The sequence below is a fragment of the Manis javanica genome, chromosome 17, assembly GCF_040802235.1.
Source record: "Manis javanica isolate MJ-LG chromosome 17, MJ_LKY, whole genome shotgun sequence".
In the NCBI taxonomy this organism is placed as follows: domain Eukaryota; kingdom Metazoa; phylum Chordata; class Mammalia; order Pholidota; family Manidae; genus Manis; species Manis javanica.
This window is the reverse complement of record NC_133172.1, coordinates 51879500-51903393: the sequence shown is the minus strand read 5'-3', so window position 1 is coordinate 51903393 and position 23894 is coordinate 51879500. Positions and strand designations below refer to the sequence as shown.

The following is a 23894-nucleotide window of genomic DNA, read 5'->3' as shown; positions in this document are numbered from 1 at the left end:
CTCCTCCCAAAAGCCAGAGTGATCTTTTAAACAGAAAAATCAGAGCAAGTCACTCTCTGCATTACTCAGCTTCTCCTTTCTGGAACATTCTCTCAGCTATCCTCCAGGCTGCCTCCTTCTCATCCAGGACTCGACTCAAATGTCCCCTTCCCAGATCTGTGTAAAGAAACCTGCCCTCCCCGTTAAAGTTTAGGCATTACCTTCTTTCTCCATTTGGCGCCCTTTCTCTCCCCCCTCCCCCACAGGAAGGGACGCGCCACACGAGCCCAGTTCACCCTGCGCCTCCAGTGCCCGCTAGAGTAGGTGTTCCCACATCCTGTATTTGCTGAAAGAATTAATTAACAGATGGCAATTTTATATGCTTTTAAATATCCTTACTTGGCAAAGGAAAACTTGCCTCGTCTGTGTGGTTCATTATTTTAAAAAACGTTTATAAGTCCAGAACTGCTGCAACAGTGATTGGCAGCAAGCCCCATCCCACCCCCACCCCCGGCCCGAACACACTTGTAAGGACAGCAGGAGGGAGGGGGACGAGGGGTGTAAGGACAGCAGGAGGGAGGGAGGCGAGGGGGTGGGCGAGGCGGCACGCACCCAACGGGACGGCAGAGCCAAGGTGCTGGGCAAGCTGCGAGCTCGCTGCCCTCGGCCGCACACAGCGCGAGGTCAGAGGATACTCGCCTGGCTGCAGAGCTGAACGACTCTCCAGCCCTGCACCCAACAGGCTCGCCCACAGCGGCGCCCCGCGGCGGCCCGCGCGCCCAGGTGAGGTCCCGGGACCGTAACGCGCCCAGCGCGCGTGCGCGCAGGTGAAGGCCCCGCCCCCGCTCTCGGCCACCTGCCCGGGACTCCGGCGGTGGATTGCTGCCCCCGTTGCGCCGGGGCGGGAACACGGAAGCGGGCCATGGAAGATACGTCAGGGACTCGCGAGCCCCGGGCCCGGCCGAGAGAGCGGGACCCAGCCCGGCACCCCCGCCCGGACAGAGACCGACACCCGGAGCGGCAGCGGGACAGACCCGGGGACCGGCGCGGGGAGAGAAACGGAGGCGGGCGGAGGGACGGGGACCGGGACGTGGGGAGGGACCGAGACTCCCGACAGGACAGACACGCGGCCGGGGCCCACCGCTCTGGTGAACAAAGGGTTTGGGAAAAGTCCCGCCAAAGCCGGACGCGGGACGGACACCGGAGGCCGACCTGGGACGCAGCCCCGCCCCCTTGGCCCACGCCTTGGGAAACCCCGCAGCCGCCGCCCCAGAGGAAGCAGGGCCTTGAGCGCCGCGGCCCGGAAAGGTGAGGTGGGCTGCAGGGGCGCGGACCTGGGCGCCGGGGCAGCGGCCATCCCGAGTCCCGCCCCCCACCCCGGTTACTGTCCTCGAAGACAGTGCCATGCCCCCTTTTTGCTCCCTGAGAGGTGACCTGGGAAGGAATAAATTAGGGTGCACCCACTTCTTGACCCGAACCCAGTTAACAAAGCAGAAACCACACCTGTTAGCGGTGGTAGGCCCGGATGGTGGGGGGCGCGGCCGGAGGACCAGGTAAGGACTTAAGGGCTGGAAAGGGAAAGGGTGGAAGGAGCTTAGGGAAGGGGTTTGACCTGAGGCTCCTTCCTGACCTCCTCACCACGTGGTCGCAGGACTACCACTTTGGGGCTTCAGACCCTTGTCCTGTGTTCCAAAAACAGCCCTCCCCAAAGTCCTGTTCCCTGGACCCCGGGGCCTAATCAAGTCAGCCCAACAGAGTTAATAGCTTAACCTGAACCCCTTCCAGGGGTATACGCATTTCCAAACAGAGCTGGGAGAAGATACACTTTTAACCAAAGAACTAAATCTACCTAAAACTGCCCACTGAAGGGCTGAGATTTCTTCCTGCTTTGCCAGTGAGGGATTCCTGGGCAGCCTCATTCCAATCCCACGGTTGTTTCACACCCTACCCCCGTGAATGAACAGTTCGCCACCCCGGCCTTGTAGAACACAGAGAATTCACCTAAGGCCTCGTGAGGTGAGTGTCTGGAAGACCTTGCGAGCTGTGAGACGGTGAGGCCAGAAGGGAGGAGAGGAAGTGAACCTAGACCCCACACCCGCTCTAGGAAGTTGGTCTTTTTTACACCAAACATGCCATCCAACTGCACAAATATTACGAATGCCTAGGTCACATGCCAGCCCAACAAGGAGACAGGCACTGCCATGATGACTGCCTACTGGTTTTTGACACCTGTCCTCTTCTCTAAGGAGGAGTCAGGCTCTTCTCTGCTTGGGACCTGGAGGCTTAAGCTCTAACTTGGGTCCTGTTGTGTCCACACAGTGGGAAAGCCACTATCCTGAGTTTATGTTACATTATCTAAAACCAACTAGCCAAACTATGAGGAAGGGTGTGCCCAGATACGGTCTAGTGCTCTTATTTCCCTGACTGAATCCCATTGCATTGCAACTGCATGACCTGGGGGAAACCAGAACTGCCTTTTAGGCTTCCTGATAACCCAGTATCCTAGTCCTCCCACCCCCACCAACCCTGGCCCCAGTGGCCCCAACACAAGTGAAAGGAATGCTTTTGTTTTGTGCACAGCCAGTTGCTGGTTTGAAAGCAAAGGGCAATTTATTTCTGTCTTTCCTCCACCCAACAAGCCTTTACTGGGTGGAGTGGGGGGGGGGGCTACATTATGAACGGATGAGATCTACTCACAGTGGCCACAGCCTGGTAGGAAAGTGACAGGTAAGTGGGCCAGCGCAGCCCAGAGTGAAATGTGCTGCTGCAGGGGAAACATTCAGAGAAAACAGAGCTGGGCCCCTCCTTGGGCTCTGGAGGTTCTTCTGAAGGAGATGACCTCCAAGCTGAGTTCTGGAAAAGGAACAGAAAGGGGGAGACTGGGAGAGAAAGATGGAAGGTGTTCCAAGTAGAGGAATAGCTTCCACAGCGACCTAGTGGCATGGGAGTGCAGGTCATCTTTTGGGGGAGTAGGGACAGGCAGTTCACCATGGCTGGGTCTGTGAGCAGGAGACTGTGAGTGGAGAGAGAGGAGCAGGGACCTCCTGTGCTGCAGTAGAAGTTTGAGCATTATGCACAGCCATGAGAGTTTAAGGACTTCAAACCCAAGAGATCCATGATGAAAGCTATGTTCTAGAAGGATCCCTAGAACCCAAAAAGTAGAATGCAGCCCCTACCATTGAATCTTGGACAAAGCCCAGAATATGCTGGATAAAGGGGGACAGAAAGTGGCAGGACTAGCAGAGGAAGAGGGAGAGAAAGGATGTCCTAAGTTGTGTGTATTGCCCAAACGCCTAGACAGTTATATAGCAGATCCAGCTCTTTGCAAAGTAATGAGGGAAGGAAGAGAATGCCAGGCTGGGCATCAGTCCTGTGAATGCAAACGTTTTGAAGAGGGTCTGGCCCCTGCTGAACTGAGAACTGAAGCTCAGCTCCCAGGCTCCCAGCTGTGAGGTCAGGTATGTCCCGTAGCCTGACAGCCAGCAGTGCATAGAAGGGTGGGGCGGGGTGGGGGGATATGTCATGTGGTTGGTTAGCAGAGTTGGGCTGAGTGTCTGGATGCCCTGAGGGGGTCACTAAACCAGAGAATTCTCTCCAGTGTGAAATGCTGTGGCAGGTTTTCTGTTCTGCGCATTCTTTAATGTCTGCATGAGGTACCCAGAGTTCTAACACTGAACAAGCTATTGAATTGGAGGCCCTCTAATGGCCATGTGTGTTTTTGGTTATAGTGAACCCACTTCAGGGCGATTCCTGCCCCCAAACCCCAGGCTTGGATGCAGGGAAGAGGAATATTACCAGTCAGAGGCTGAAGGACTCCTGGAATGCCACAAATGCAGATACTTGTGCACTGGCAGAGGTGAGCCATTGTGTAGGCAGTTTGACCATTTATTCTCGCTGATGGTTCTGGAAGGGGTTGAGCTGGTGAAGCAAAATTTCAAGCAGAATTCCATTTTGGGTTCCGGGCATTTTTGTTCCCATACCTGTTTTAGGTTCTCATTTTCTGAAAAAAGAAAAGGTAGCACCCCCTGAAAGGTATGGCTCGAGGTTCCATGCTTCTCCTCAAATGTGCTCTGGGTCTGCGAGGCAAGCAGCCATGCCTGCAGTTTTCCTCCAGGTGGAACTGCCGCCGTCTGAATGTAGAACCAGCTGTGAACTGCCAGCTGTGGGAGGGCTGAGTTAGGGAGGGAGAGTACCTGGCGGGAGGAGCTAGTTGGCAGCTTATGCTTTAGGATGGGAGATCTGATGCCCAAGCACTCGTCATGGCTTTTAAACTTTGTAGACCGAGACCCACAGTAAGAAACAGATTTTACATTAAGACCAGGTCGTTCACACACACACACACACAGACATCTTATGAAACAATGCCCTATTACCTCCCAAGGGCATGGGTCATTTTTCTATTCTGATTCACCGAGAACAAACAAAAACAAAAAAAACATGGTTGTTATAATCCACAGTTTGAAAAACACTCGAATAATATCATGTGGCAGCTCCAAACATGGCTCCTAGAGTTTCCATCCTAACACGAATCCTGACCTCGCCAGCAATGAAGAAAACCTGGTTTGTTAAGGTGAACCTTTGTGGCTCACATGATGTGGTGAGAAACTTCCTAGGCTGCCTATGACTAAGTGGGCAGGGGTGAGGCACTTCTAAGCCTAAGGGAGAGAAATTACAGCACTTCTTCTACCAGATAATGTATTTTAGGATAATTACAATGATGTACATGATTATGGGATTATCCAGAACTTTCATTAATGAGCTCCAGGCAATCCAGGTACAAGAATCCGTGCTCTAATTTATATCTGTTGGCACAACTTCAGTGCTTTTGATTGTCTCAACAACTCAGACTCAGAGGGATATAGTAAGCTACCCAGAATCACACAGCTGTTCAGTGGAAGAGCTGGAATTGGAACTTAGCACCTGACTCTAAGGTCCACAATGGTTAACTTGACCTTTCCTCTTTTCTTGATGATGAAAATAATTGGAATGAGCCAGAGACTGGTTAACAGGTTTTTCTGCAGAGGTATGTTTTCTTCTGTGATTGATTTATCACAGGAGAGAGCAGGGCTTGAGGATCCTGACCAAAACACACCTTGATGTCACTTTGATTGCTTCTATTTGGTTTTGGGCCTACGGGTTGGGTTTCTGAGTCGAGAGAGAGAGAGAGAGAGGATGGTTCAGCAGTCAGAAGCTAACAAATGAGAGCTTGTAAAGAATTCTGGACTCACAGAGACCCACACAAATACACAATACTTGGTGTTGTGTTGAGAGAGAAACAGCCGTTAATCCCCAGGAACTTGTCTCCAGCAGGAAACACATGCCTGGAGAAAGGGCATCTGGAGATTTTCAGTGCCATCTTAGAGTAGATCTTTTGTGACTTCTTTTCCTCATCAGTGGAATCATGTCCTCCCGCAGTGGACTGGCAGATGTGGGAGGCAGCTGTAGCCCCCTCTGACTTCCTCGGGAGACCTGGAAGCTTGGGCTGGGAGTCAGCCTTAGGAAGTTCAGTGGAACACAAAGGACACTGACAGGAGAGAAGTCCCACATTTACTTTTACGAGAAATTCCCCTCAGGTACTAAAATCTTCCGGGTAAAGGTCAGATAAAAAGTACAGATGTCACGTGAACATATCAGATCACGAGGGAATTCTGTGCATGTATGGGTTGTGCTCATTTATGGTTTGAAGGGACCAGTGATGAGTTACAAGTTCCCTGGGAAGAAGGTGCTTTTCCTGTCCACCTGTCCCCTTTCTTAGCTCCCCCACCTTCCTTGCCCTTTCGTTCTCTCCCTCTCCCCTAGGCCCTTCATGCTCAAAGCATCATGTGTGCATTCAGCTTGCAGCTTTAATTCCACATCTCCCTGGGCTGGTTATTCTCTTTTGGTTCTATTCAGGCTAAAACAGGAATAAGAAGCTTATGGGGGCTCTGTCCTCCCAACACAATATTAAGAAATATATAGCATGTATTTGTTCTCAAAGAGCAAACCACTGGGGAAAGCCCAGATGGCCTTCACAAGGAAATTGTTAAAATTCACTATGGTATTCTATGCATCCTTAAAAATATGAAGTCAATTTATATGTGCTGAGGTAGAAGAAAATGCCCCCATTATATTCCTATGTGAAAAATAGGTTATATAATAATAGAGTAAGACCCTGTCCTTACCTAAAAGCAAATAAACAACAGCAAAAATTATGCATGTATGGCAGAAGAGCCCAGAAGAAAAAATAATGGTAACAGTGGTTGTTTTCTAATTGGTTGGATTTTAGATAATTTTTATATAATATGTGTCTGTTGTATCTACTTTTTTTTTTTGCATTAAGTATGTGTTGCTTTTGTAATTAAAGAAAACAGTAGTGCTATTTGCATTTGGGGAAAAATTGAAGAGTGCCAATACTTCAGATGTATCATTTCAATTAGAGAATGTGTGGATGTGACACAGCTTCATACATTGACCAGTGGACCCTGGTACAAAATCTTCTTAAGCCAGGGAGATGCTGACAGTCTGACCCCTGAGTTAGCTGACCCACTAGAACCGGTCAGGCATGTGTAGTTTCCAGCTCAGAAGCACCCAGCTTTATATTATGCTGAGCAAAAGAAGCCACACACAAAAGAGTACATAACTGTATGATTCTATTACGTGAAATTCTAGGAAGGCAGGCTTAATTCCTAATGGCAGAAAACGCATCAGTGGTTGCCTGGGGAGAAAAATGAGAGATTGACTACAAAGGGTTGCTAGGGAACTTTCTGAGTGGATAGAAATGTTCTATATCTTGATTATGATTGCATAACATATTCATGGTCAAAACTCACGAAGCTGTGTGGGTCATTTTGTTGTGTATAAGTTGTAGCTCAATACAGTTGATTTTAAGGAAAGCTGCCAGCTTTAGGGGAAGGTCTGGAGCTTTTTCTTGTCTAAGGTAAAGAAGCCAAGAGCCCTGAAGGAATCTAGCCCTGGGAAAATATCACAGCCCACATTTGCTCTTTAGGGAAACTAAAGAAAACAAAGTTAAACTTTAAACACCTGCTGAGTTAAAGTCTAAGAACAATAAAAACAATTGTTTCATTAATTCAGTAAGTCCTACAGCTTTCATTACTTAATCTTATTTCTGATACACATGGTTGATATTTTGATATGTAACTTCCATGATTTTTTCTGACTTCATTATATTTTGTAAGCTCTCTTATTCCCTCAAACTTGGAGAAGTTTTCTCTTTCAAGCTGAAGATAGTCAAAAACTTATCTAAAGAGGGGATAACCACTCCTTAGTGTTTTTGGTGGGGGAGGGCTGGGGCAGAGAACGTTCTTGCCTTTCTGCTAACTGACCTATTTGCCCCACTATCTTTCTGCGTCCCACCTGGGGCAGGCTCTTTTGAGAGGTGCTCTTTGCAGCCCAGAGTACCTCTGACATCATTTACAGAGCCCACAGTCCCCTGCTAATCTTGCAGCAGTGGCTACTCAGGCCTTCCAGGGGCACAGTGACAAGCCCGCTGTGGGGTAAGCTGCCATGCACAAGATAAGCATTGAGGTGGAGGTCTCCCAGTGCCAAGTGGCATCTCTTAAAATGGTAACACGCCCTTCTTTTGCAGCCTGCTGCCAAATGCTGGAGGTTCTCATGAACTTGCTGATCCTGGCCTGCAGCTCTGTATCTTACAATTCCACAGGGGGCTACACAGGCATCACCAGCCTGGGGGGCATTTACTACTACCAGTTCGGAGGGGCTTACAGTGGTTTCAGTGGTGCTGACGGGGAGAAAGCACAGCAGCTGGATGTCCAGTTCTACCAGCTGAAGCTGCCCACGGTCACGGCAGCAATGGCCTACAGCGGAGCCCTCATGGCCTTCTGCTGCCTCCTGGTCGCCATGGGTGTCCTGCGGGTCCCATGGCATTGCCCCCTGTGGCTGGTGATTGAAGGCTTGTTGGACATGCTCATAGCTGGGGCATACATCCCAGCTTTGTATTTCTACTTCTACCACCTCTCCACCGCCTATGCCTCTCCTGTGTGTAAAGAGAGGGAGGCTCTGTACCACAGCAAAGGGTACAGTGGCTTCAGCTGCAGTCTCCATGGGGGAGATATAGGAGCTGGAGTCTTTGCTGCCCTGGGCATTGGGGTCTTTGCTCTGGGGGCTGTGCTGGCCATCAGGGGTTACCGAAAGGTCAGGAAGCTGAAAGAGAAGCCTGCAGAGATGCTAGAGTTTTAGGATTGTTAACTTGTCCTGCCAAACAGAAGTGATGGAAGTTACTCTGAATTACTGTCTTCCACAGCATGCTTTGTTGTGGAACTTGAAAACGCTTGAGAAGTCAGAGGTCAGCTTTGGCATCCTGGGCGAGCTCTGGGTTAGAGTGGTGTTCTCTGATGTGTAAGCCCTGGTTCTGGATCCTGTTGATGAGGGTCTGACCAAAATTATTAAAAACATAAACAACAAGAACTGGAGCCCAAAACTCACAAGGAAAAGATGTGCTACAGCAAAGTGCCCTTCTTGATTAAACAAAGGGAGATGTCCAAGCAAACCTCAGGAGCCCTGTCTTCCACATTCATAAAAAGGCACACAGACACGAGACATTTCAGCCTGAACTTTTCTAAACACAGCTGTCGTAAGCAGATTAGGCTCCAACTTTTTCTACATTGAACTCTCTGATCCTTTACTGCCTTAATCTGGATGTCAGGGTAGGGACGCCTGGAAGACTACTGTGAGGTTTATGTTGGAGGTGGGCGTGGGCTGAGGAAGGAGGAATTGGGCTAATGTACTGGGTTGCAGAAAAGCTATTCTCACAAGCCCCTCACAAGGGCCTTGAAAGCTCAATAGTGTTTTGTACCTCTTGTAAATGTGCCATTGTATGAAGAATTAAACCCGACATCTGGAATTCAGGATCCATCCAGAATAAATGAATGTAAGCTCTTTCCCAGCACAAGAATGCTGCTTTTCGGCAAACAACTTCACGGGTTCATATTGCATGTTAAATTATGACTCATGGAACATGATGATATATTCTTGGTATAAGTGAATATGTTCTTTGCTTTATGTGAATCCAATAAAAATCCAAAGAAATATCTTAATTTGGAGGTGATGGTTCTCTTTATAATACATTTATAATATTATTCCCTTAAATACAGGCAACTTACCACATTTAAGATGAGTTCCATTTGGGTTTAGAAAAGGAGATGCATATATATGTACATGCTTAAAGTATTCTGTGAATATATATAAGAAAGCATTAACAATATTTGCTTCTGGAGAGAAGGAGATTTTATGTTTCATTTTATGCATGACTTGACTGCACATGTTCTATTTTGGACAAATAAAAAGTAATTTTTATTTGCTCTCCTCAGTTTTTTCACATTTACAGTGCAAAGGCAGAAGTAATGTATAATAAAGCAGAATATTAAATGATCAGCTACAAAAGCAGCCTCACCAGAAAGACACTATTTACAATAAAAACCTCATGTCCATTGCAGTCTCCACTTTCCCTCTGGAAAGCCCTGACTTGTCCCCACCATAAACTGCTAGCTCTCGTAGTGACCCTTTTTCTTTTCTCCTGGTGTCCGTGAATCAGTGTGACTGCATGCTTGGAAATACTTGAACCTGTTTGGTGTCGAGAGCTAAACCAGGTCAGGCCTGGCTGGGACTGTGAGATTATTCAATGGCCATACTCCTTCCATCAGGCTCCACAACAGACCATTATTCCTCTCAATTCCTGCAGCCCATGGGGTAGTTGACAAGATCTAGGTTTATTCCATTTCAGCCTAGCAGATATGTGCTTGCACAGATTATGACTCCACTGTTTTGGCAGAACATGTCCCAGAAGGAGACTGTGCGGATTTCCGCATCTAGTGGTGGTGCAATATTCATTTCCCCTTAGGGGTGAGATAGTAACGTGCATGCAGAAGGAAAACTGAGGCAGAGAAAGGTGTTGGGATAGCTACTCCCCTGAATAGGAATGATGTCTGGACCAGTTCACTTGCTCTGCTGCAGGGAGAGAGTGGCAAGAAGCTTGCAGTGCCTGGGTGGCGAGTGGGCAGTTCTCCTCTGATGTTATTTTCAGATTGAAATTAGTGGAACACAGCTTCTCAGCTGTCAGAGCCTTTGACTGCTGTGTCTCCTGGACCTCCTAGGAATTTCCGTGGGCCCAGCAGGAGATGGGATCAGCAAGCCCAGTAGCTGTTGCCTAAGTATGTTAGAGATACTGATCTGCCTGGATTATAACCGTTGGACCCCGTAGTGAGTGCATTACTGGGTTTTCCTCATTTTTGGGAAACCATGCTTTTCATAAACTCACCCCATTTCTTCTTACATCTCTTAAGTCCCTTCCATTTTACAAACGTTACTCAGTAGCATCACCATCCACTTGTATAACAGTTTGTGATCTTCCCAGTATTCTCACGCAGTTGCTTTCATTTGGGCTTCCCCCCAACCCTGTGGGATAAGACCAGCAGCATTATCTTCATTTGTTATGTGAAGTGTCTGAGGCTGAGTCACAGACGGTAAACAGTAGCAACAAGAGCTTGGCGTTCCCACTGCAGTTTGTATGCTGTTCTTAGTCTCACTGCAGAACCCTGACAGAATGGCAGGGGACACTGGCCCAGAAGAGGCCAGGGCCTGTGCCAGTGACGATGAAAGCTGGCATCAGACAGGAAGATACTGTCTCCGGCCTGTCGGTTCCCGCTGCCTGTGGCTTTTGTAGGTTCCTTCGGCCTGTGGGAAAGCACCAAGAGTACAGCCCAAGTATCCATCAGTAGGATGCTGGTTGACGACGCCGGTCCACCCACACAGTGGAGCTGGGGGCCATGGAACAAAGCGTGGACGGTGGGAGGGCTGATCTGAAAACGACTCTTGGCATAGTAAACAACAAGGCAAGACCCAGAGCCGTGTCAGCAGTGTGGTTCCTTGTCAAAAAAAAAGGAACTGGGGGATGAAATGCCGATCTGAACACTTTTATTTGCAAAAGGAACACTGAAAAGTTACATTAGAAAATAATGAAAGTGGTTGGGGTAGGCAACAGGGTGGACAGAGACATGAGTGATTTCTCAGTTTGCACCTTTTTGTGGCATTTTTAAAAAACTCAGTTTTGAAATAATTATAGATTCACAAAACATTACAGAAATAATAGAGAGATCCTGAGTTTCCCCAGTGGTAACTCTTGCATAACTCTAATACCATATCATAACCAGAACATCAACGATCTACAGCTTTGATTTCCCCAGTTTTACATGCACTCATGTCTGAGTGCAGTTCCGTGCACTTTTATCACATATAGATTGTGTGGGATAAGACTGGCCGTAAGACACAACTGCTCCATCACCAGGCATGCCTACAGCTCCCCCTTTCCAGTCACACCCAGCCCTCCCCACCCCCGTCCCCTCACAAGCGTGGATCCGCGTTCCATCTAATTTTGTCATTTTGAGACTGCTGCGTGAGTGAAATCATACAGAATATAACTGTCTGCGATTGGCCTTTTTCACTTGTAATTCCTTTGAGATCCATCCAAGTAGCTGCGTGTCAACAATCTGTTCCTCTGATTGTTGAGTTTTCCATGGTGTGGATGTCCCAAATTGTTCAGCCGTTTGCCCATGGAAGTACATTTGGGTTTCCAGTACTTGGCTATTACAAATAAAGCTACTGTGAACGTTCATGTACACATCTCTGCACAGACCTTAAGTTTTCATTTCTTTAGGATAAATCTCTGGAGTACTGTTGCAGGGTCATGTGGTAAGTATATGTTTAGTTTTTTGAGAAACCCAAAAACTTTTTCCAGCATGACAATTTGATTTTTGAAACATATTAAAAAACAAAAACCAAGGATGTTAATGTTGAATCTGACCATGTCCTTAAAATCAGGTCACCAGTGGTATTTCTCTAGTCTGCTCTAGAGATTTCCTGGGTGAGTGAGTGATATTGGTGTTAAATCCTGAATCTCTCTCCTCCTAGGTGTGGTACAGATAGTGGAGGTGATACTGAATGGGATGGTTCTCATGTGTATCGTGGCCTCCTACTTTGTCCTTGCTGGATTCAGTGCCAGTTTTTCCAGTGGTGGCGGCTTTGGGAACAACTATTACTCACCGTTTGAGGGCATTGAGCTGGAGCAGGTTCGGCAGCTGGACCAGCAGTACACAGTCCTCCGGGCACCCCTGATATATGGCGGTGTGGTTGTTACTCTGGGGCTGGGTGTTCTCACCATGGGTGTTTTAGTCCAAGGAGCCAAGAGTCTAGCCAAACTGTCGGGGAAGTGGCTCCTCCTGGAGGCCGCCTTCAGCCTCCTAGCGGCAGTGGGCTACTGCATCGGCACTGGCACTTACCTCCACGTAGCCTTGCGGATCAACTCCACGGACACCTGCAAAACGAGAGAGAGGCTCTATGCCCGCAAGGGTCTCACCTGGATGAACTGCCAGCTGGCAGGCACAGATGGAGCGGCAGCTACCTTTGCTTGTCTTCTGGTGATTATGTATAGTGTCAGCTTGGTGCTGGCCTTGCGGAGCTACCGAGAACAGAAGCACTACAGAGACAGCCGAGAACACAGAAATCATAACGATGCACCGGAATACCTGTGGTCTAGAACACTCTGAGGTCTTCTTCTGGAACCTAAATGTCAACCCACCTCCCTTGTTTCTCTCAAAAAGAAGATGGGCCCTTTAAAATCTCACAATAGACAATGGCAGTTTTCACATACTTGATTTTATAAGTGCTCCCTTTGGTACTATTGTAAAGCTAGATGATCATCTCATTTTTCTATCAGTAAGTCTTTGTTGGCTAAGAGCTTGAAAAAATATCTCCATCTTTGCTACAAAGAACATTAGAAGTTTGGGAATATACTCTTACAGTATGGCTCTTACCAAATGGCAAGGTAGTAATAGTAATAGCTAAGTAACCAGAAAAACTCTGAAAGATGAGAACCTCACATCTGAGGTAGCAGGTCCAGTGTTACCCTAGAAATATCTTGCCTATTGAAACTATTGAATTCACAAAAAGAAACATGCCATTCCCCTCCACCCCTATCCCGGGGCAATTATTTTAAAGCAATTTTCATAAAATTGTTTGAGTTTTAAGCAATTGCATCCTGACTTTGTCCTGGAAGGAAACTGTTCTGCCCACATAGCACTGCACCATGACTGCATGGGTCCCAGGCAGCCTCCGTCCATTAGAGAAGGGAGGCTGGGTTCCTGGCACATGAGCAGAGATGCTTTGGGCATGCGTGTTCCTCCTCAGGATTCCTGCAGTTAGGGCTGAGACAATGTTTTTTGCCAGCATTCCAAGTTCTTTTTTTTTTTTGTTTCAAGTCATTCAGTTGTTGGAGTTCCTTTGCCTGAAAGAGTTTTCTTTTATGTGAGGCTTCCAAATAGATACAATTCATAAACTTCTTAAACTTATTTCAAAGATAAAGCAGTTAATTTTACTATACTTTTATAAAGGCCGACTAGAAGCTTCTTCCTTTCTGCACTCCCATGCCCCACAGAATACACCTTCCTTCAAAGTAGATTGTAATCTCTCAGGACCCTGAATCATTTTCATAATGTAACAGATCAGTAACACTGAATCTTTTAAAATAAAGTTCTTTCAATAATTTTGATCTAATGTTTTATAGCTGTTCTTATATATTACACCCAGCCTCAAGTTTTTAATGCATGTCAGATGAAACTAGAAATACGTTACTATAAAGTATACGGGGTTTTTTTTGGTAATTGTCCTCTTGCTTTTCAATAGCTAATTCTTTTTTTCATAAAATTGTTTTCTTTTTATGAGTTTAAACTATTAATTCATTCAAACCAAGATTTTAGTAAATTTCTAAAACTATTTCCACAATGCAATTTTGACATACATCTCAGATTCTCTGATCTATAGTTAGTTAAGAAGTCAACAAACATAAGCCTATTTCAACATATGCCAAAATGTGTTAAAGAAAAGTCATCATTTTCCTCTGACACGTGTGGGTCACTCTTACCGCATGTTTGGGGACTCTCTTCACTCCCCCTGACCCACCTGCAACACCAATCTGGAATATATTATCTTTCTTCTTTCCTCTCAAATCCTTTCAACAACTAATTCTTACAGTATCTATCCCAGGCCAAGGATCAAAAATAGGCAGAAATGGGAAAATATGTAATACTTTAACAAAAACTAAAGGAAAATAATCACCTGGAAATTTACATCGCTAGGTTAAAACGCAAACACTTGTGCCATGGCAAGGTGCTTCCACTCTCTCAGCCTCAGCCTAGAGGCAGTGGCTACAGCCCTGGTTTCTACTGAGTGGCAGACAAGAAGTTGGACAGCAGCAAACAGCACACAACCCATTCCTCACCTGCCCCCAAAGAATCCAACACACACACGTATTCTCACCTGGCGTGTATTCCCTGAAACATGTCCCTATTAGATCTTTACCCACATGTGGGTCTTGTGCTTGATAAAATGGGGACTTCGGCCTTTTCAATTCTGTCATTGCCCCCCAGCCCAGTTATATTGCTCCCAAGATTCAGCTCCTCTTGACAGGCTGGAGCCCACCTATCACTGTAGTCACAACACTCCACATTCAGTTTCCTATCATTCAAATGCTTTAGCAAATCTTGTCTTATTACTACTTGTCAGGCAGGCAGGTCAAGATTTATTACTCATATTTTACAGATGAGGTTCAAGGAGATTAAGTGGCTTACCTATTAGCTGACATTTCGATGGCTGCTCACTGGGTGCCAGGTCCAGGACTGAGCTAAGGAAGCATTTGTTTGCATCGTCTCATTTAAGATCACAACTAACTGCTGAGAGAAATACTATTACTTCCGTTTAACAGTTGAGAAAAACTAAGGCTTGGAGAGGTTAAGTAATTTGCCTAAAATCACATCTTTTAAGTAGCAGAAACAAAACTCAGGCACAACAAATCACACACTGGAACATGTTCTAATGTACTCTTGTGGCCTTTAGGCAAACACGATTAATTTAATCACACCAAGCACAGAACATCACTCAAGAGAACTTCACTTCTGCCACCCTGGAATACAAAGGTGTGTCTCATGGAAATGAAGTGTCAAAGCAGATGGTGGCATTGAGCCCACTACATGGAAGGTGCTCAATGAACAGTTGAACCAAGACTTTAAAATGTTCATTCTGCTAGAGAAGAAACCTGCAAAATGATTTCAATGTGGCCTTCATTTGGAGTGAGAGAGCACTAATCTTGCTTGGAAGTCCAGAGAGTATGAGACACAACCAATGGGGGAGAGAGAGGGGAGGGGTAACAACAGTTTAAGAGACTCAACTGAGTTCTAAGTATTTTGTATTTTTTAATAATACAAAACCCATCACTCCATCTGAAGTTCTGACACCAAACCATCATATATAAGACACACAATGGCTGGATTACTCCATGATTTAAGAGAGCTGTAGTGAGTTTTCTCTAGTCAGCTAATAACCTGCATGTAAATAAGGACTGTGTTCCTGTCTGTGGGATTTCTTTAAACATCTAAACCAAGTCAGAATATAATGTTTCTTAATGTAAAAAACCTTTATTGCTACTTCAGCCTTAAAAGGAGATAAAAAATATTTATTCTTGCTTTAATTCATAGCCTAAGAGTGTCATGGAATGTGGTTTCATTTGTTTATCTTCCTCTAATGCAAGAAAAGTAGAAAAATCCGAAAGGTGCTTTTGGTTAAGAAAACTAATTCTATATACGTTAGAGAAAATTACAGTCTCATGCCACAATAAAGTATTTATAAAGTAACAGGTGTTCCATTTTAAAACAAAGCCATGAAAAAGATATTCCATTTTATTTTATTTATTATTACTGTTTTTATTTTTTACAAACAATAGATTTGCTGCAACATGCTCTGGCTCATATTATTGAATTAAAAAATTTAACACATTTCAAAAATATCAAAAATACACTATCATGAGTCTTAGGACTACAATACGACAATGATTGCACAAAACCGTAAGATATGAATTCACTGTCCAGATGACATCCATTGGCAACAGTGAGAGAAAAACCTATAGCATCTGGGAGAAGTGCGTGAAATTTAGAATGCAAGGACTTATGTGTGATTGAATGATCACCAAATGGAGGAAACAGAGCAGGATTTGCTGTAGCTGCTTTTCTCCATCTAGGAAGTGCTTACCCTACTATGGGGCAAAGTCACTAACTAGAGAGAAAGATTAACTTGCTTCCACGACCAGGGAGGTCTGAAAGGCCCCACCCAGAGGGAAGTAAAAAGTGACACCAGACAGTTCTATAGTGATGCTGCACACATCACTGAATGGCTTGGAGACTATTTAATAATTGGTTCATTTACTGATAACAGCCAAGTACTCCCTTATGGAGGTCTCTTCATTAATAATTATTGAGTAAATAGAGAAGGTGAGCCTGTGACTTCCAAATATCTGCTTTTGCTGAAGGTCTACATGGAAAGAAGAGCATCAATTGCTATTCAGTCATCAGCCAAACCTAACTGGCTCCATCTCCCGGAAAATAGCACTCACTATAAACAATTATAATAGCACCCAATGATTACCAAGCTGCTCATATTGGCTTTTTCATACACCAAGAAAATGAATTCATCAACTTATTGCACATATACACTCTACAGTAGTGTAATAAAGCCCTCGCTTGTATTAGGAGTGGGTAGTTCAACGACTCACTGAAGCTCTAGAACACACCAGCATTCAAATTTTCAAATATATTTCTAATTTATTTGAATAAAAATAAGAGTATCATGCTGCCAAGACTCTAATATTTTTTCCTTCCATGGGACTCCTGAACTGCTCCCTTGAGTAGGAGTAATGTGTCTTTCAGAAATTCTCTTAAACTTCTTTATTAAATGGGAGGTACACACAGAGACCTGAGAATCATGCAGAGGCCAGAATCTCTGGGCTAGAGATCCGTGGTTCTCTGCCCACCCAGGGACACATCCTCTGTGTAAAGTCCTGGGAAACAGATTACATTCACCTAGAGATAAATTACTGGATTTCACTACCTGATGACCTCATCAGATCACACAGGACTGTTAATGACCTTATAGGTCAAAAGAGTTCTGTATATATTTGGTAATGGACTATGGCCTTTTTACCCTCTATTTTAATACAGAGCAATTACAGAAGGAAATGAATGAGTTACAAAAAAGAAAAATAAATTTTGGTTTAGCCTATATTAAAAGGCTTTCAGTACAACCCAATGTTTCTTGAAATAATCTACCACATTAAAAGAACATTTGGGATTTCACAGTTCTGAGAAGAAAGAAAAAAATACATCTACTTTTGGTAAAGTCATTTCAGAACTGGGTTTGTGGTGATTCCCCTAAGTAGGGAGACAAAGAGATGAAAGAAAAGGGTTCACAGATAAAGGTCAGTTTTTAAGAGACTATATACTATTAAAGCAGTTATTCCCAAAATAAGTTTCTTTTTTAGATAACACCATTATTCTGTAAATCAAAGGTTCTGCTGTCTGGGTAGGAAGATGTTTTACCTCATTCATCACTATTATCTTGACTTTTTCCTTCATTTCCCTTTTTTTCCCCATTTTCCCATATAAAAATAAGGCAGCAACACATTATTATTCCCATCTTTCTAACAGCACCTGAACTTTGTACGACCACTATGTTCCTCACTTCAAATCAAGACCTGAGTTCTAAAATTTTTCAGTAGCTGACCAGTAGTTTGACACAGGGAAAGTCAAGTTTTCCTGGTAACTTGAGGACTCAAATTCAGATCCTTGAGGGGTTGAATGATACACAGCCACTGCAATGCCCTACTGACACACGCACAAGGGCATGGGACCTCTGAGAAGATGAAGATACATAACCATCTGTGGACAGGCCATCTGGTTTTCTATTACTGCTTTAACAAAAACTTCAAAAAACCCCACAAAGATATATGTGTGTATGTGTGTGTTGTGTGTGTGTGTATATATATATATCTCAACCCTATCTTTTAACATTTTGTTTCTCATGAAACAAATTAAAAATGGTTCCACTCTATTTTCTTTTTAATTGTGAAAGTATTCTAAAAAGTCAAAACACATTCCCCATCAGGTAAAATCAAACAATGTCAAAATTTTGTAGAGATGAACTTTCCTAAGCAAATCTTCTAATGGCAAAGGCAACAGACAGAAATACAGAAGGAACTGCATTTGCTAGTTACATGGAATGTGCAAAAAATAAACCAGTTTTTCTGTGAGTTTAGGACTTTCTCAATTGTCTTCCTTTTATTAGTAATTGAGCCCAGTACTTTGAAACTATGTGAGGTGGAGAAGCAGTTCTCAGAAGAGTACTCTGTTAAACATTAAATAAACGAACTCCCAAGCTACTCCAATGTTTTAGAAAACCACCCCTCTGCTTTAGATTAAGAGAAGGAACACGTCTAATCTGCGAGCTCCATCCATCCATCTGTTCTCATTGAACCTCAGTCTATTCAGTCATCTGCTGTAACTCAAGGTTCCTTGCATGTGAGCAGCATCAGCCTTGGCCCACACATTAGGAGGCTGACAGCCAACTCCGTTACACTCACAGAAAGAGGCCATTTGCCCAGTGCCTCTCTTGTGATCTGCTGGTAAATTCCTAGCAGGTGTCAGATCTGTCAAAGGGTTCTTCTCTTTTTCTAATTTTGGGGGAAGTAGTCTTAGTCCTCACTCTTTCCCCACCTTGATCCCCCAAAGAAGACTCTACTCCCCCAAGTTTCTCAGGTGCTTTCACAGTTTGGCATCCAACAGGTAAATCGATTCCCCAGGGCCCTTCCTAGTACCTCATAGAAGGCTCCAACACCCAATGATCATTCTGCCTATGGACGAAGGTGCCAGGCTGCCTCTAAGAAGATTGGCTCGAGTGCAGATTCAAAAATAAAAAGTTCACAGTCAATGAAAAGTGCTCTCATTACATTACACACACATAAATTATCTGATTGGTTCTACACTTCCAATAAACATCATTTCGATAGGCTGTATTCTCGTAGAGAAGAATGAAAAGCCATGTGACTAGTCACATCACATCCATCAGTTAGGTTGAGATATAAGGTGATTTCTCTGTCACAGAGACCCATCAGCAGCAATTAATAAAGAAAATCAATCTTTCATTATTTCCTCCACAATAATAGTCCCTTTTCCTGCCCAGGCAGGCAAATTCTCAAAATTATCCTAGGAGGGAAAGGGTTAATGGCAGGTGGTAGGACTGATACAGAACAACATCTGCTTTCTTCCCAGCGACTCTGGGAATCCCAATGCAGGTTACATGTGAAACTTAACACTGATGGTGTTTACTAACTTATCCTGAGCCAGATCCTGGTATCTCTCACCATTTTTGGCTCTGAGTTCTACCCCCTCATCTATGGTTTAGAAATGTAGAGGCAAAATGCCTCTGGAAGGGTCCCGTACCCCAAACACTGCACAGCCTTCCCCTACAGTGCTGTATCAAACTCCTCCGGGAGCTCGGTCCGATCCTCTTCGTTGGGCTCAGGCTCAGGCCTGCCTTCCTGGTGTTTCATCTGCTCCTTCACTTCTTCTTCCAGGTCACGAGGTACGACAAACTGATCCTCTGGCTCCAGCTGAGTTGGGGCAGCAAAATAGCCCGTTTTCCTCTTGGGTGCTTCTGTGGCCACTTCAATGAGGTTCAGGCTATCTTCCAGGGGCACAATTGAGCCATTGGAGAGTTTCTTTCCATACAGACAGGAAGTGGAAGGAGACTTCTGTAACTCCATTTTGTCCTTGCTCACTGGCAGAAGTATGCCGCTGTTCACACTGTTCTGTCGCCGGATCCCAAAAAATGACCCTCTGGGATGTTCCTCAGGACACAGGGCAGGAGAATTCTCTACGAGGGTGGGAGAGTTCTCCAGACCCCTTCCCCTACAGCAGTGGATGTCTACTTCTACTTCCACTTTGCTGCCATTTGTTATGACCCCTTCAACGGGCTGGTCATCATCACTGTCCAGGCCATTGTCAGACTGGTTACTGGAGAAAGTCGCACAAGAAGGCTGGCGCTGAAAAACCCCAGAGGAGGGTGTTGGATGAAGGCTGCAGCGCCTCTCTGGCCTTGGAAGCAAGCCAGCATCCAGGCCAGTGGTGCTGTGTTCATCAGAAGCAGTGGATCCCACCTCACTGCTCACCTCGGAGGTGGACATCTCACTGCCAAACTCTGAGGCAATGCCACTACTGGAGGATGGAGTGGTTGGCTTGGGTGTGTCCTTGGCAATGGTGGTTGAACTGAATCCCACAGGACCTGGGAGGGTGAGTCCATTCAATTCGCAAGTGCAGCCTTCCTCACCAATGTTCAAATAAACCACCATTGCCCCCACATTGTCCTGACAACCATAGCTCTGGGCTAATGTGCACAACTTCTTGGAAGCTGCTAATGGGTCTTGCACATGACGTACTGCATTGACAGCTTCTATATATGACAAGTGTTCCCACAATGCTTTGTTTCCCAGTATCAGCAACTCATCTTGAATGGTAAGTGGAGTGGAAGAAACGTGGGGCTTAGGGAGGATCCAAGGGTGCAGGTATGTACAGCCCAGCATCCGGGTACAGCAGGTCACCCCGTTCACTTTGTTGTCCTAGAGGCAAGCAGAAGGCAAACTTTGAGAAACAATGACATGCAGTTTTGCATCTTTCTAGGTCACAATGCTTAGGGCTCTACAATAAAACAGAATTGCCATGTTACATAGTTTTTCCTGGGATCTGCTTAGTTGAAGTGGACTTATAAAAATAAACATTCTAAAAGGACAATATATCCTATGATTATTATACCAGATAGTTCAGAGGACTTAAGTTAAAGCCAATTAAAATTAAGTGACTAAAAACACCTCCATCTCAAGAGAAATTTGCTCCAATATGAAGTACCAGCCTCAGCATGTCCTTAAATAGAGAAACATTTATTAGAAAAACAATAAACAGAACTGCCATTAATTCTCTATTGCTAGTATTCTCAGAGAAGCCAAAACTCAGGTCACAAAAATGATTTCCCATTTAAAGGGACAGCTGGGACTGAGAAGATTCAGGTATTAAATGGCTAAGAGAATCTTTGTAGTTAAAGCATTAAATATCTCTAGTTATGTAGCCTAAAAAAGGGAAGTCTGAAATGTGTGGCATAATTTACCTACTCTGGAAGGATTGAACCAAGAATGAAAAGAATGAATAGCATGTCAAGTCAAAATGGATGACATTCTAAACTAAGAGGAAAAGGAAGAACCCTGTTTATAGATCGGGAATGTTAACCTGCCAGATACTTTGTTAATGATTTCTTTTCGATATAAAACCAAACAAAACCTCCACAGTAAACAATATATTTATTTCGTGGTTGCAGTCATTCTCTGCAGGAAAATCCTTGCTCTCTCTGAATTTGTCACAAACTCTCAATTTATTTTCCTTACCTGTAAAATTGAAATAAAAGCACTTCTTCCGTATGGGTTTATTGTGAAGACTAAATAATGAAAGTACAGTGCTTATAATAATAGACAAATGATAAATACTGATAACATTTATAAAAATAACTCCTACTTGTCTAGGACAGCCAAAGAAAAATCTAAATTAGAATTATCTAAATTCTGTAAAAATACAGTAACAAAACAAGCTATCTTTTATCTTTCATTTGTTCTGACTAAAAGACTTCCCCAAGACCAATGTCTCAGAGTTCCAGAATCTTCATAGTATCAACCTCATTATAATGGTACTTGTTTTGGTTTTGTGCTTCCCTGGATGGAATCTCACATGGATAGTCCTTATATAGAATTCTGGCAGGACAGACAGCCCAGAAATGGACCCACACAAATAAAGTCCACTGATGTTTGACAAAGGAGCCAATGCAGGTCCATGGAGGAAGGACAGTCTATTCCACAAAGGCTGCTGGAGCAACTGGACGGTCACGTGTGAGAAAAAGAAAAGAGTCTAGATATGGAGCTTACATCTTTTGTAAAAATTAATTCAAAATAGATCACAGACCTACGTTAAAACAAGAAATTCCTAGAAGATAACACAGAAGAGAATCTAGGTGACCTTGGGCTTGGCAATGAGCTTTTAAATACAACACAAAAAGCATTACTCATGGAAAAAAAAAACTGGTAAGGAGAACTTCATTAATCTTCCTAAAAACTTCTGCTCTGCAAAGATACTGTTAAAAAAATGAAAAGACAAGCCACTGAGAGATGATATTTGCAAATCACATATCTGATAAGTACTTATATCCAAAATACACAAAGAACTCTTAAAACTCAACAATAAAGAGACAAACAAATCAATTAAAAAAGGGCAAAAGATCTGAACAAAATTCTGCTTTGCAGTAAACAATGTTCACATGTAAATGCTAAAGTCTCTTTGAAAGCAAAATGGTTACGCTAATTTCTAAGAAAGGAGAAAAACTATATAAAAGTAGAGATACTGATGCCTCACTATACAAAATATACCACCAGAGCATACTAAGCAAGTCATAAACAATATAAACAGGAAAAGTATTTTGAAACTTTGCATTTCAGAATAGAGATGTCGAACTATAGAACTTTTTCTTCTTATTCAAATAACAAACCAGATGTGTTGGAAATTAGCTGCAGGGACATTTACATTCATTTCACATGCTAGCTATATATCTAAAGGATCACAAATTAGGATTTTTTATTTCTCATCAATTTGCTTTTGCCTTTTCTATTCATTAACTACTCATTAGATTTTTCTCCTCAGATTTTCTTCATAGATTACTATGATCTGGATTGGACACAACTCACAAAACTTGCTAGGAAGAAAATGGCCCTTCGCTGTCTCCATGCAGAACATCATTCTCTAGATCTGGGGAGCAGAAGTGACTGATGGGGAGCAAGACTCACCTCTGTTACAATGGCTTTCTGGCCCTTCACCCTTTGAGCCTCCTCCAGCTCCTGTTCCAGGCTGAAGACTTTAGAAAGGGGCACTGGTTTCCCACTTCGGCACAGCACTGCTTGGCATGTGCCAACATTAGCCACAGTCAAGTTAAAACTACCTGTTGGATCAGCGGTGTCAGGGCGGATGTAACAGAGGAGAGCAGAGGAGCCCAGCTTCTGGCCAGCCATTCCTAATTTCCTATTGAGAAAGAGAAGAAAATGAAGACACGGTAGCTAGGTTTTATAAGAAAGTGGTGATCCTTCCAAGTCTGTGATTTCCTTGTGTTTCTGCCATTGACTATGTGCCAGCCTCACCCTTAGCCACCTGAAGGCAGTCTCTTGCTAGAGGAGTTGAGGGTGAAGAGAGCTTTGCCTTCCACTCTTGCTGATGAGAGAAGAAATTTTACACAAGGCGTGGGGACAGGGGAGACAGCGAAGGCACATCTTCCTCTACTGCTCCTGCTTGTGTCTGATCACAGACTATGAGGACCTAATCAGTGGCTTTCAACTTGAGCGCATCAGTCACCAGGAAGGCTTGTAAAAGAAATTCCCCAGAGTTTCTGATTCTGTAGATAAGGGGCTGGCCCAGCAGTCAGCATTTCTGTTAGGTTTTTGGTGATGCTAAGGCTGCTGGTCCTAGAACAACACTTTGAGAACCACTCATCTAGGTTTAAGTTCCTTCTCGTATTCCTCGCATCCACATGGCATACATCCCCAGCACTTGGCATAATACCAAGTACAGAGCAGATGCTATCAGAAAGTTCTGGTTTCAAATTCCAGCTCTGCCATTTACTGGTTTTAGATCCTTAGCAAGTTATTTCTCAGAAAATTTTCTGACAAAATACCTACCTCTTTGGCTTGTTTTGAAAATTAAAGATAGGAGAAATACTTGGTACAAGTGCCCTGCTCTTGTGAGATGCTTCATAAACTGAGTTCTCTTTCCCACTTTATTTTGCCAAGTCCCCAGTTCAGTTCCATTACTAAAAAATAGACTCCTTTCCCAACATTTTTGCTTTGTGTTATAATGAGAGCTAAAACCAGTTCAGGCTCCAGGCTATTCCATTTCAACCTTGACTATACAAATTTACAACCTCTCCATTATGCACATCATTTATGC

The 23894-nt window shown here is 44.3% G+C and overlaps 2 protein-coding genes across 5 annotated transcripts in view; one reads left to right on the top strand and one right to left on the bottom strand.

The window, feature by feature from the left end:
• Nucleotides 1-582: 582 nt before the first annotated feature.
• On the top strand, nucleotides 583-13537 carry MARVELD3 (MARVEL domain containing 3). Of its 2 annotated transcripts, none has more exons than XM_017640850.3 (3): nucleotides 583-1287; nucleotides 3708-3835; nucleotides 11902-13537. In XM_017640850.3, the coding sequence occupies exons 1-3, from the start codon at nucleotides 902-904 to the stop codon at nucleotides 12534-12536; spliced, it is 1149 nt and encodes a 382-aa protein (XP_017496339.2). In that variant the 5' UTR covers nucleotides 583-901; the 3' UTR covers nucleotides 12537-13537. The 2 variants fall into 2 exon arrangements, with proteins under 2 accessions (XP_017496339.2, XP_017496340.2); XM_017640851.3 differs by lacking the exon at nucleotides 11902-13537 and adding an exon at nucleotides 7565-11871 and having other exon boundaries at nucleotides 585-1287.
• A 2175-nt stretch (nucleotides 13538-15712) lies between these two features.
• The window catches only part of PHLPP2 (PH domain and leucine rich repeat protein phosphatase 2), a 71112-nt gene continuing 62930 nt past the window's right edge, over nucleotides 15713-23894 (bottom strand). For all 3 annotated transcript variants that reach the window (XM_037025412.2, XM_073225942.1, XM_073225941.1), the window contains exons 18-19: nucleotides 22745-22976; nucleotides 15713-20485 (exon numbers count right to left, since the gene is read on the bottom strand). In XM_037025412.2, the coding sequence (XP_036881307.2) occupies nucleotides 19334-20485; nucleotides 22745-22976 (1384 nt within the window). In that variant the 3' untranslated portion in view covers nucleotides 15713-19333. The remainder of the gene's footprint in view (nucleotides 20486-22744; nucleotides 22977-23894) is intronic.